This window comes from Toxotes jaculatrix, chromosome 17 (assembly GCF_017976425.1).
Source record: "Toxotes jaculatrix isolate fToxJac2 chromosome 17, fToxJac2.pri, whole genome shotgun sequence".
In the NCBI taxonomy this organism is placed as follows: Eukaryota; Metazoa; Chordata; class Actinopteri; family Toxotidae; genus Toxotes; species Toxotes jaculatrix.
Window position 1 is genome coordinate 2012605 of NC_054410.1, and position 13336 is coordinate 2025940.

General features: G+C 45.8%; 1 protein-coding gene across 2 annotated transcripts in view; it reads right to left on the minus strand.

The window, feature by feature from the left end:
* LOC121197066 (protein jagged-2-like) overlaps positions 1-11063 on the minus strand; it is a 42282-nt gene extending 31219 nt beyond the window's left edge. For both annotated transcript variants that reach the window (XM_041060444.1, XM_041060443.1), the window contains exons 1-2: positions 10740-11063; positions 9701-10024 (exon numbers count right to left, since the gene is read on the minus strand). In XM_041060444.1, the coding sequence (XP_040916378.1) occupies positions 9701-10024; positions 10740-10808 (393 nt within the window). In that variant the 5' untranslated portion in view covers positions 10809-11063. The remainder of the gene's footprint in view (positions 1-9700; positions 10025-10739) is intronic.
* Positions 11064-13336: the final 2273 nt, after the last annotated feature.

The window sequence follows — 13336 nt, forward strand, 5'->3', positions numbered from 1 at the left end:
ACACACACACACACACACACACACACACACACACACACACACACACACACACCTCTGCTGAGAATCTGCTCAGAGTCAGGAGCTGCTCCACACACTGTGAATTTAATAAGATTTATGCTGTAGTACTACAGCATTCGGACTTCTCTCCAGGATGATCGCTCGTTTCACATGATAAGCTAACAGCCTCGTTTAGTCAGCACATACAGTGAATGGTTTAATGTTGGACGCTAACGGACATACGCGCAGATGGTCGCAGTGATGCAGGTGCAGAAAAGAAAACATCTCATCTGGTTTAACAGAATCTGAACATTTCCATTTTGTCTGAAATAAACAGAAGAGCTGGGCGACTGCTGGACTATAAAATATCTGGAACATCAACACGTTAAACTTCGGAGTTTTACAGGTGAAGGTGGACAAAAATCAAGAGGAATGTTCCTTTAATTGAACATTCGCCGCAGCAGGGAAAAAAAAGCATGAGACCCAATTAACAACTTTTCTTGAGTTGTGATCAGAGGAAGAGAAAAACGCAGCAGCAACACCTGTCACGTCACACCTGTTAGTCTGTCGACATGAATAAAACATGTGGCTCCCGGCAGAGAGGAGCTGGGATGGTTAATTTAGCACGTTATTAACAGAACAAGCCCACCGCCCCTCCACCCCGCCAGCCCTCCACCCACCACCACCTCTTCTCTCTAAGGAGGCCTCGTTCAGACAGCAAATCTAATCAAAGCTAATCTAATCAGGTCTTTATACTGAGCTGCAGAACGGTGAAATGACCCAATTCACTTTTCCCACACCAAACGCGTGAAAATCTATTTCTGTCGCTCCAGGTTACGCCAAGTCCTCCAGCGACGGAGAGGAATTCTGTGAATTAAGTCCTTTATGGAAAACTGAAGGCGTGCATGTTCTGCAAAGGGAGCAGAGGGAGAAAATTCCACCTTAAATCCAGCAATTAGTCCTCTGATTCAGAGACATAATGAATGACTATTTCATACATATGATTAAGTTCTAAATATTTTAGATTTTCTATAATTGTTTTTTATCATGCAGGGTTGTTTCCGTTCTGTTGGACTCGCCTTCAGAGTTTCTGTTTGTTCTCTATCAAATTAAGATGCCAAAGGCTTCAAACAAATCCCCATGATCTCAGTAAGTCACAGCATGTACAGCGATAAAATCTTAGTACAACACTGCGCTCAGATTTTTATTACCTCCACGTCAAATCATCTGCAATCAGATGCTGCCGCTGGGAATCTGACTGCGCTGACTGAAGCTACACCGCTGCTGCTGCTGCGCTCACACAACCACAGCACATATATAACTATGCATCACAACCACAAATTAGGAGCGGAGATGTTGTCTTATCCTTTACGGCTTTACCTTGTAGCACAACCACAATGTCTTATCATTCATCTCTTCAGCTGTAATCTTAGACCCGGAGGAGGAGGAGGAGGAGGAGGAGGAGGCTTTGTTTTACGAATGCATCGTCTCCTTGAAGTTCCATACAGAACAATAGGTAATGTGCTTTCATGCGTTTGACTCTAGCATTTCTTCTTGTGTGAGAAGTTGACAGGGCACAGAAAGTTCACTACAGAAGAGATGGCACGACGCCGAGGGCATGAGCAAAACCCGAAGCTTCAAAATGCAGGAGAAACTCAACAGAACCTCAGCTTCAATGCAACGTTAATTCTAAAATAAGATCAGTTTTATTGCCTTTATTGGGACAGTAAGGACGTATTTAAGGATGTATGAGAAAGTCTTCAGCATCAGTGAGATCCCCATGTTCCCTGTGAAAAAATGTCTTCTAACATTTGTCAAAATGTGGACTGTCTGACAGGGTTCCCACAAACCAGTGTGCATGTGTAGAGCTCACAATGTGTCTGTTACCAGTTCAAATGTTTGGCAGAAGCTACTGATCCGATAACAGGCTGTAAACAGTGTGAAGTGGAAGAAAAGACCAGAGAGAGAAGGCGAGCCAAACTCGGACCAGCCATGACCGTAAAAGTCCACAGTGAGTCACTGAGGAAATCCACCAGGTTTTTCACAACCTGGTCCAGGCTGATTTCAAGTCCGAGCCGCTGTGGAAGTGAAACATAAATGTGTAAGAGATGTGATTGGTGGCTCTCGAGTTTCATGCATCTATGGACATACATGAAGCAGCAGGATGCCATGTCATTTTGAATGGAAACCTGCTACACCAGGAGGAACCAGGATCACAGCTGAACAAACTGACAAAACCACTGACTGATTAACTAAAGAAATAACCACCTGGACTCACTGCTCTCGGGTTCATGAAACTTTCCAGAGCTCTTGTGGATGGGAGGCTCTCAGAGCTCAGAAGAAGAAGCAAGAACAACTTCTAAGATGGATCTTAGTGACTCTAAAAACACTCTGTTCCCTTTCGATTGTTCTCCTCCAGCAACAACTGAACGCAGCCATAAATTCAGAGCTCCGTGTCGAGGGAAAAGCCAACACCCGAAGCAGCCATGAATACCGAATTCAGCATGTTGCACTCCAGAGAGCAGCACGAGAGTGGCCTTATGTAAACGCTCTCAAATCCACTCCTGACATTTTGCCCAAAGCAGCTGTCCCCCTCTATCTCCGCTTTTCTCTGTTTCCATCTCTCTCTTCACGCTCTCCGTCGCCCCCCCTCCCCTCCACTCGTCTTGATAACTCAATATCTGGGCACAATATCTGAGGTATAAAGTCATTGTTCCTGTTGAAAGGTGCGGTGACAAAGAGGTTAAGGCCCTCGTTTCCACAGCACCACTGGGAAAGTGATATTCACGCCATGGGAAAAAACGATCGGCTCCTACATCTTTGACCCTGTGAGCACAGATGTGACAGATGAACGGCCCACCTGCACCTGACAGCAAACACAAATTAACTCTTTAATGTCAGGATGAGTTCGCTCCGATGGTTGTTTTAACCCAAAATCTTCAGAGGGAGGAGAAAAATCAAGTGGTGTGAGAGCGGTCTGGATACAGACTGTCAAGCACACGTAGGCTTTATTTAACACAAAAGATTAAGACACACAGGCACATGGGGTCAGATAAACAAAAAAAACCAGGACAATGGCTGAAGCAAACGAAACCTCACGGCACGATTATGCTTTTTAATAATCGCCGTCACATGACAGGAAATGAGAGCAGAGAGAGAAAAGGAATAACACTGACACGGGTGATGGGGTTGGCGGTCGACATCTTGCACCTCCAGGCTATCATTTCCGTCAGTTACGATGACACTGTAGTCAAAGTAATTGATGAGACTTCTGAAACACGAGCAGACGATCAGACTGTGAACTGTCTGAACAGAACTGGAGTCGCAGGAGGTCAAAGATGAAGCACATTAATCTGATCGTCTGCTCACATTCTGGACTTCCCTGTACGGAAGCTGCCATGTTCCCTCATCAGGGCAGTGACCTGTGAGCAGTGAGTATTATCGTCATGTAACGAGCAGATGTCGCTTCAGACGCGTTACGGGTTCAGAAGTGTGTGAGAGTGTTTCCAGGGTTTCTACATGAAGGTTGGGTAAGTTACTGACAGAAACTCTGGGCCCAGATGTGTTGAGAAACCCTGCTGAACCTTCACCCCATCCCCCCGGAGAGGGCGGTTACATCAGGCTGCGTGACATCCACGGTGCAGCAGTGTACGGAAAAGAAGAAGGCTGCAGTTACACTTCTTCAGGAGAATTTACACCAGTTGAAGCTCTTCAGGACACTCTGGGAGAGCCAGATGGTGAGTCAGGGTGTGTTCATGCCGAGCGAGTTTGCAGCAGTTTACTTGAACGCTGAAGCATTTGCTCCTTTAACTTGGTTTATTTGTCCATGAAAAGAACGACGGTCGTGTTTGGATGTCTTTCATTCCCAGCTACTACTTCATGTGCTCTTTACTGGGATAAACACCACAGAAGAAAAACGACCGCTGTCATGCTTAGCTGAAAGCACGCTGCAAAAAATCAGGCTAAACATTAAGACTTAGTGGGATTTCTTAAAACTAGGATAAAAATCGTCTGACTTCATGCATGAGGGGCAAGAAAAACTCCATGTTCTGCAACGTTTTGGTTCATAAGCTGCTTCACAGTGGGAGCCTGAAAGAGCCGAATACAAAAATACAACACGATGATCTTTCCCCACTCTGTTTCAGACCAAAGAAAGCAAGCCGTAGGTGTGATCGCACCCTCAAAGCTAGCAAAACAAGCTAACAAAACTGGAACACAGGAGCCAGAAATTTCTAACGCTCCAAATATGTAGCTACAGGGTTTTCTCCTGGTAGGTACTCTGAGAGAGAAAGGGAAAGATGGATAAACAAGAGATGGATGAGATATTAGGAGATAAACAAATATAAGGGTTTGGTCATCTGCAACCTCCACCTCTCTTCTTTTATTTCCCATCCTGCCCCCCTCCTTTCATTCTTCCTACCTCTCTCTCTTGGTGAGGTCCCTGTGAACAGCTACTAGAAGTCAAGTGGGAGATAAAGCTGCTGTGTGTGAGTAATAACATGCTTTAATCACCACTGCTCACCTCATTACCTCTGCCTCACCTTAACACACACACGTTATGAATATGCACACAAGCCCACTGTACTGAAGCACAAGCATAAACGCTGCTCATACATGTGCAAACAAACACGCACAAACATGTATGTGAGCATTAAATGATTCAGCTATAAGGAGCAACCTGGGGTTCGAGCCGCCACCCGCGGGATTAGAGGATGCTATGTTCAACCTTCTGATTATACAACTGTGTGAACAGAGCTAAGTCCCCACAAGCACAAAAAAAAGCCGGCCATATAAACACATCGGTCACACAGAAAATCAAACCAGCGGCATCACCAATCGATCAGGCCGTCAGACGGAGAAGCTAATCACACATTTACACGCCTCCGACCAGACTCAGGTCAGCTGACGCGGAATCGGCGGCAGCGTGGGAAAGATGAGCGGACCCGTCCTGACCACAGCGAGCCGAGCAGAGAGCTTTCAACGGCTTCGGCTGGCCAGCACACACCACGTAACAGAGCCCTGCCGCGGTCGTCCTGCGGGCTTTTAAGCTTATTAAAGACACACAGATCGGGGTTGTAGTTGTTTTCCAAAGAGGAAAGAAGAATTTCTGATGTTCAGAGGTTAAGAAGTGTTTGGTGAAGAGGCGAGAAGTGAAGGAAAAGTGCTAGTGGACTTTAAGTCTGTCCAAACCACAGCTGTCGCACACAAAGTTATGTAACACTGATAAATAACCAGCTGTTGTCAACTTTTTACACACAACGGCGACATAAGATCACGTCACAGACACGTCATCGTCTTTGCTGTCGTTACAACAACATGCAGGAGGTTACAGATTTCAGCTTTAAGTAAAATGACTCACTCGCCTCAGTCTGTGCCTCTTCTGTCTTTACGTGTCATAACTGTGACAGTGATGATGATGTAATGATAGTACACGCACAACCCAGGACTAAGATATTGTTCACAATAATGTACGTGGCAACAGGACCGGACAGTAAATCCACTAAATTCAATGACTTTTCTTTTTTCAGAACTGTTTCACACGTGGGCTGAAAATATCTGACATTTTAGTCTTTCCACATGTTTCAGGATCATCACTGGTCACATGACTTCTCTCGCTCAACCACACCAGCATTTCACCCACATCCATGTGGACATCGCACCGGGCCTCCGCCTCTTTTCCCAAAACTAATCAACCATAAAAGCATCACCAAACTGAGAAGAGCTCCTGACGGAAGAGCAGGCGAGCGCGCCAAAGATGCACTCGGCAAATGAGCCAAACGAGCCAACCGCCGGCAGTGACGCCATCGGGAGAACAACCGAAGACGACGACGACTCGCAACATGGCACTTTGTGATTGCTGAGTGATACTCCTCCGAGTGAGGTGATCTTACACGCGGCGCACTGTAATCATAGCCCGTTTTCCTAATGCTATTTTACTAAAACATTTATTCTAGGAGCGGGAGGTGGAGGAGGTCTCTAAACAACAGCTGTTCCACCTCTGTCCTCTCAGCTCTGCCAGGCTGAGCAAGAAATTCTGGCAAGAGTGGGGACGGGAAAAAAAAAAAAAACAGCTATGAAACTAAAGGAGTACGCACCCTTGATCCTTGATTTACTCACAGAGGGGTGAGGGGAGGACAGCGGCTCTAAAAATACCCCATAAGGAGAGAAGGAGAGGGAGATGAGGAGACAGGACAGGCACTGGGTCGGGGGGGGTGAGTGGGGGGGGCAGCAGAGGAGGAAGAGGAGAAGAAGTAAATGCTTGTTTTTGCTCCAGTCACTAGTGTAAAAAGCAGCATCTTAAGCATCTGCATCCTAAAAATACACCTCCCTCGTGACAGAAAACAAGGAAGCTGAGTTTTTTCTTTTGGTGGGGGGGTTGCTTCCTCCCTCTTTCCTGTCTTCCCCATTATCCCTCCTTCCCTCGCTCCATCGGTCAATCGCTCTCCTTCCTCCCCCCTTATTCCCTTTCATGAAAAAGATGTCACTGAAGACCCAAACAGCCAGAGGGGGTTGGCATGAAGGGGAAATGATCAGCAAAGGAGAGGGCAGAACAATGTCCTTCTTCTTTTATTTTTTTTCCAGCAGCTAATTCGTGTCAGGACCAGTGGCCCAGATACTGGGGCAGACTGAAGGAGTCCACTATAGCAGCACCAGAGGCTACAGGCCACGGCCTCGTACAAAACACACTCTGTTAGTGCTGTTTGTTGGCCACCAGCACGACAAACTACACCGGGAGGAGAACGAGGGTTAGGCCTCTAATTCACGAAGCCAGTGAAAAAGTAATATTTAGTCTCAAAAGATCTGATTTCATCTTAAATCCCCACAAAGTGCATTTACGTTGAGTTTGAAAGTTCACTCTTGATCTTGGAAACAGCCGTTTGACAAAAAGTCTTAACGCGCTTTAGAAAACTAAAGTCGCTGAGGAAGGTAAGCAGTCAGTAAGTCGACTTCGAGTTTTCATCAGTGCAGAAGCTGGGCAGCGAATCCTCCATCTTCACTCCTCCTCCACATCACAAACCTCAAACCTCTTCTTTCTTAATGATAAGAAACGGTGCTGAAACGATCAGCTGATTAATCAATGACTCGGCTCAGGTCAGGTTTATTTATATCACCCAAAACTGCAAATCACAAGTTTGCCTGAGAGGCTTTGAATCTTTATAATACAGCCGTCTCTTCTTAGACACTCAGTTCAGTTCAGTTCAGTTCAGTTGAGGACAAACGCCATCAAAAAAGCAACAAGTGCTCCAGGCAAACGGCCATACGCTGTCTCTACCCTCTGACACGAGCCACGGGGGCATCTTCTGAATTAGCACCCCTACTGGCAGCAGGAGATATGACACAGATAATCTGTTAAAAATCAGCTGAAAATATAACTAAACTTTTAAAGTTATGACAATCAGCATTTTACAGTGAGTGAAGTAAAAAGGTCAGAGGTCATTTACCGTCATTCATCAAGGAAAAAGTTTTATCTCACTTTAAAACGAAAATCTCAAAATTCCACTTTCAGCCGTGGGAAACTGAAATGGACGCCGTTCACTGTTCTCTCATTCTGTTCATTTATGAATTAAACAACTGATTAATCAATCAAAAAATAATCAACTGATCAGAAGCTGTAAATCACAGCAGGTGCTGTGCCTGCGTTTTCGATGCTGAGAGTTTTTACAAAATAAATATAAAAGAAAGAAATAAAAACAAGCAGTGAAAACTTGAGGTGTTGTCTGAGGGAATCATTAAAAAATCTGAAGCGTCCTGACATTCTGAAAAAACCTTCAACTGCTTCAACCTTGCCGGCCTCATCAGAAGAAGCTGCTGAACACTGATACCCTCCTTCATTTACACACACACACACACACACACACGTCTACCCCCTCCCAGGCAGATAGTGGAAAATACTGACCCCACACACGCCGAGTGAGACAATGACCCAATAACGGACAGAGCATGAACCTGAGAGGTGGCGAGGTAAAGGCATCCCCCGGCCCAGATTGACCGGGGATCTTCACTTGTTTGAGTAGCTGGTGACACTGATATCCACCGCCTGTGTCACACACAACTTAGTGGTAACCATATCCACCCGCAGGGCCCCAACTTACTACTTCCATCTTCCCCTCTGCTGACAGCTGACCATGGGAGTGATGAATGGAGAGGTCACGTAGCCAGCCGCGCACACAAAGCACCCGATATGTACGATGTGTATGTTCTGACATGAACACACGGACGGTGTTTCTGTTCTTTCACGGCAAATCTGGCAGGAATGAGTATCAACAGCTACCGTCTGATCTGCTGTTTTCAAATGCACGTCGTCTAAACGTAATAACATAATCTGCTGTTGGATGAATGCAGAAATTAGGGATGGAGATGCTGATTATGGATTAATCACTTAAATGTTTAGTCTGTAAAATGTCTAAACTTTGAGACAAAATGTCCGTCACACATTCCCAGAGCCCTGAATCATCTGCGCAACCACTAAAAAATCCCCAAAATATTCAGCTACAGTGACATGAGGCATCTAAAACGAAGAAATTCTTCATCTTAAACACGATGGTGTTAATGTGAAAAACATTAAAAATCTCTCACATTTTTACAGCTCAGTCAGACTTAAAGAAATAACTGATTATCTGAGTAAGTATAAGAGTCATTCATTTTTAACCAGATGATTAACTAGCTGGTTAAAGGACTAATCCCTCCAGCACAAGCTAATATCCTGTGATTAGTGGCTGTGGTTATGGCTCCATACTCTTTCCCACTTTGACTCAAAGTGACTGAGGACTCCTATGTTGACAGCTCACTCAGCTGATGTGGGGAATCAAACCTGTGATGCCTCCTCCACAGGACGTCACTCTGCCCATTAAAGCAGCCTGATACAGATCTCAGGGTGTGACAGCAGCGTTCAGAAAGCTCTGATTGCCAGCGCTGTTCCTGTTTCCCACGCTGTTTCTTCAAATGAGGAGCCGGAGCAAGTTTTGATTGGCTCTGCTTCTGTGTTTGGATAAGATAATAAGTTACCTACCACTTCTTAATCAACACTTGCTTGGAAATCCCTATTTTCCCCCTGGCACCCCCCCCCCCCTCCCCCCCTCTCCGCAGACTGAGACTGACACACAAACAGCAGCTTGTTTGGTAATTCATCAAACCCGGACACAACTGCCCCGCCGCTGTGCGTGGAGGTCATGCGTCATGCGCGCTCAGGGCTTTGGTTTGATCAGAAACACGCAGATATTCACTCGGAGGCTCCAACAGAGGAATGTGGTGTCCTTCACGAGACGTTTGACGGTGCAGAGACGCCAAAAAGTTGCCAAACAGACACGCGGGGGAAAGAATGAGCGGCACGCAGAGACTCGTGAAGCAATAAGAGACTCGGTTCCAGAAAATGCGCCAAAGTGTGCCAGATTTGACTTTGGAGGAGCTGAGATGACAGATTTAAGGCTGCGGCATGATTCACCAGCAAAACATCCAAACTCCCTTTTATAAATTTTCACCACATGGAAGATTATCACCATGAAATCATGTTTTATCATGTAACAGAAAGATAAACTCTGAGAGGGGCATGAATTAAACGGTGCCTGCAGAGACCTGATGCTTTGCTACTTTTTCGCAATGTTTGCGTAAAATTCCTCTGAAATTCAGCTTTTAAATCGATAAACCATGAAATTTGCACTCTTTACACATAAAACTCCACAGAGTGGCACAGTGATTCTCTTACCGGCCATGCGAACTGGAAGGGAATAATGATCTTCCCGGCGTCGTTGTTCCGGTTCGGTCCGGTTTTCTGGCCGCCCTTGAACTGAAAAGTATTCCCACCGATAACCTTAGTAGTTTCCGAGCCGTAGGTGCACGGTCCGTTGGTCGTGACCTCCGTTTGGTATTCCTTTAAACACACTCTGAAGTAGGTGTCGCACTCATCCGCGCCGCAGTGGCCCTCCGCCGCGCTCTTTTCCGCGTCGCAGCACTCGCCGTTCAGGAGCTGACCTCTGGGATTATCCACCGAAATGAGCTGCAGCTCGAAGTAACCCGTGGACCGGCACACCTGGGGAGAACAAGACAGGGTGTAAACTCGCTTTTATTTCAAACGCTTCGGGGTCCAGAGACAGATGATAACGTTGAATCAATCTGCGCCACTTGTTCGGAAACAAGTGGATTTATCTCTATAGCTTTGTGAGCGGATTTAAGGGGTGAAGACTTTCCTGCAGTGCACAGTCACTGTGCGTATGAGGCTGCAGCTGTACAGGAGCAAACATCCACCTGAAGGAGACCTCTGCCCCGAGTCCGAGTTAAAATCAGCTTTGGTTGTGACTCGTTTCAGGGGTTTTTTTTTCCCCCAGGCAGGTGAAGCTGTGCTGGAAACACGTGAAGTTGTTTCACCCACTTATTTGAAGCTTTTAAGAGCCGTGTGAAACACTAATTAACGCACTTGACACTGACACCGTGATGAACTTTACGGAAAAACACAAAACTTTCACCAAATCATCATTTTCAGGTGAAGATCACCGAGAAAGCGGCTGATTACTGTGTCATCAGACAAACACACGGCTCACGGCAGAGCAGAGGAGTTCACATTTTGCCCGTTAACTGCAAATTTGCTTCATCTAACGAAGCGCAAATTCAGTAATCACATGACTCAGCTACAGAGCAGGCAATTCAATTAAGGCTGGAATTTAACCCTGTCCAAAAACACGACTTCCAGTCCAATGATAAGTTAAACCGCCAAAGAAAACATGAGACGAACCAAACAAACTTCTCACCTCAGCCCACAGCGTCAGGAGCAGACACACTAGTGAGAAGCGGTGCAGTTTGCCCAGATTATTCCACATGTCTCCGGCTGCTCGGTCTTGGTTACCATGAGGGAAATGCAAAATATGTATGTCTCAATCTGTCAAAACACTAATGAAGAAGAAGAAGTAGAAGAAAAAAAAAAATCAGTATCCTCCTCCCGATGTCCGAGGCGTGCACGGCCTGGCTGCTCCCCGGGATGCCTGCGGCTCTGGAGGAGGAAAAGCGCACCGCTGCTGCTGTTTGGTCCACGGACGCACAACAAGACGCGCAAACTCCACTTCCCTCCCTCCGAATGCTCGACGCACTAAACGGCAGAGAAGGAGCGCAGCAGTGCGTCTCTGCTGCCCAAAGCCGGAGTCGGGCACTCCCGATGACGGACAGCTCAGTGGACCAATCAGAGGCCTGCTGGGTGGAACGCTTGACAGCTGAGAGCCAATCAGGGAAAGGGACGGGAGGAGGATTTATTGTTGAAGTTTGCTCACACAGGAGCTTGCTGTTGTGTTTTTACTGTACTCACACCGTCAAATGGCCTTTAACTGAAAATATGTGTCTCTCTACATCGAAATAAAGTTTTTTTTCCCAATAAATTCTAATCAAAACGTGTTTGTTGCAGTAAGTTTCACATATTTCACGTAGAACTGTAACGCCGACGATTCATATTTGGCCACTAAAACCAAAAGCTTAGGTTGTAAATGTGACCCATAAATAATCAGCAGGAGCAGGCACACTGCGGCAGGCCTTCCCGTTCAGTGAAGGACAACTGAACCGCTCCTCACTGACCTGCAGGCGGAGGAAACATGGCTGTTAGCGCCCTCTACTGACCCAGATACAGCACAGTGATGTGATCAGAGGTGGATGCCCTCGACTCTAAACCATACGCTACAGTTTTAGTTTTAGAGATATTCAGTATTCTTCTTTCTTCCTTTCTTTACTTCCTCCTTCAAATAATCTCAAAGGATGAAGATATGATTTCCAGTATAATAATGAATCTGTTTTGGATCCAAACATCCTCATACAAACAATCCCCACAAACCAGAATACAGAATCCTTTTCAGCCTTAAACCTTAAAATCATCAGAAAAAGAATCACTTTAATGATTTTGACCTGATAAATGTGATCAATTTAACGTTCAGGGATCATTGATCCTGAGGGGAACATGAATGTCTGAACTAAATTTAAAGGTGATCCATCCAACAAATCGTTTAAACATTTCACTCACAACAGGAGGAAAAGTCAGTGGGATTCATCCACTGGGGGCCGTGAACGTCTGTACAAACTTTGGTGCCAATGCATCTGATAGATGTTGAGATATTGAGTGTGTAAACCCTTTAACCACACACCACTGTCCAGTGTCTTCTTGTCCAGTGAGTAGTGTTTTTTCTTTTTTCTTTTCAGGATATTTTGGGGATAATTCAGACCTTTCTCAGACTGGAGCCTTCCAGCGAGCACAGAAACCCTTCCAGCATGCAGAGAAGATTTCCTGTTGCTTTCATATTCGACGACACACCAGCTTTCATTTGGGCAAACGGGGTGAATCCACTCCGTCTCAGATGACAGGCCATGGGACGGTCTAATAAGACAGCTGTGTCTCCTCGTACAGATCCTCCTGCAGCAGCCTGAGCCCGTGCAGACAGTGGATCAGTTCTGCAGGCTGGTCAGTGGCTGCAGGACGGAGTCCGACAGGTGGCCTCTGACACCCTGCAGCAGATGTTTCCTCCCAGGGAAGCAGGTGCAGGCACACATGTGCACACACACATTTTGTCATTTGCACATACTTGTGTACATATGATTCATTCACAGGCCTGCACACAGACACAAACGTCTTATGTCCGTCTCTTTACGACGGCTCTTATCAGTGGTGATAAGGAAGTAGAAACGCAGCTCAGAGAGATAAACATGAAAAATAATGAAGTTAATTAGCTGCAAAAAAAAAAGTTACTGGACTTAATGCAGCTGAGAATAAAAAGACAGTTCACAGTTCAACAGTTAAGTTGGCTCAGCCTGTAGATGCTTCGTATGATGGCTATACTTTCCCTAAAAGACAAAGTATGCCAACTGAAACACCTGTGTTGCATAAGCAGCCATGCTCACAGCCAAAAAATGGGAAAAAAAAAATGTTGGAGACAGAAAGTTGGCTTCTCTCTGTCACATGAACGTACAATCATTTAACAGCGTTTGTTAAAAACTGTTTCACACTGGAATTTTCTGCTCTATGAAGTGTTTCCAAGAACTTATACTGACCAACCAACCAACTGTAATCACAATACCTAAAGCTACAGCGCTGGCGTGGCTAACGTGACGTGAGATGAGAAGTTACTACGAATGTGTTACGTCTTAATCCGTCTTAAAAGTTCAGCCCGGACCGAAGTGGTGCACCGTCCCTAAAGCCGTGCTGCATGCACAGCTAAAACCCCGACCTACACAGGCAGCTCGACAAAAACATGCACGCTCATGCAGAATACTTGACTTTCAGCCAGCTGGTGATGCCTCACAGAAAAGATACCCACTCACTTTTAAGAGCACACAATACCAGTCCCACATAAAATCAAGACTGACTCCTAATGAG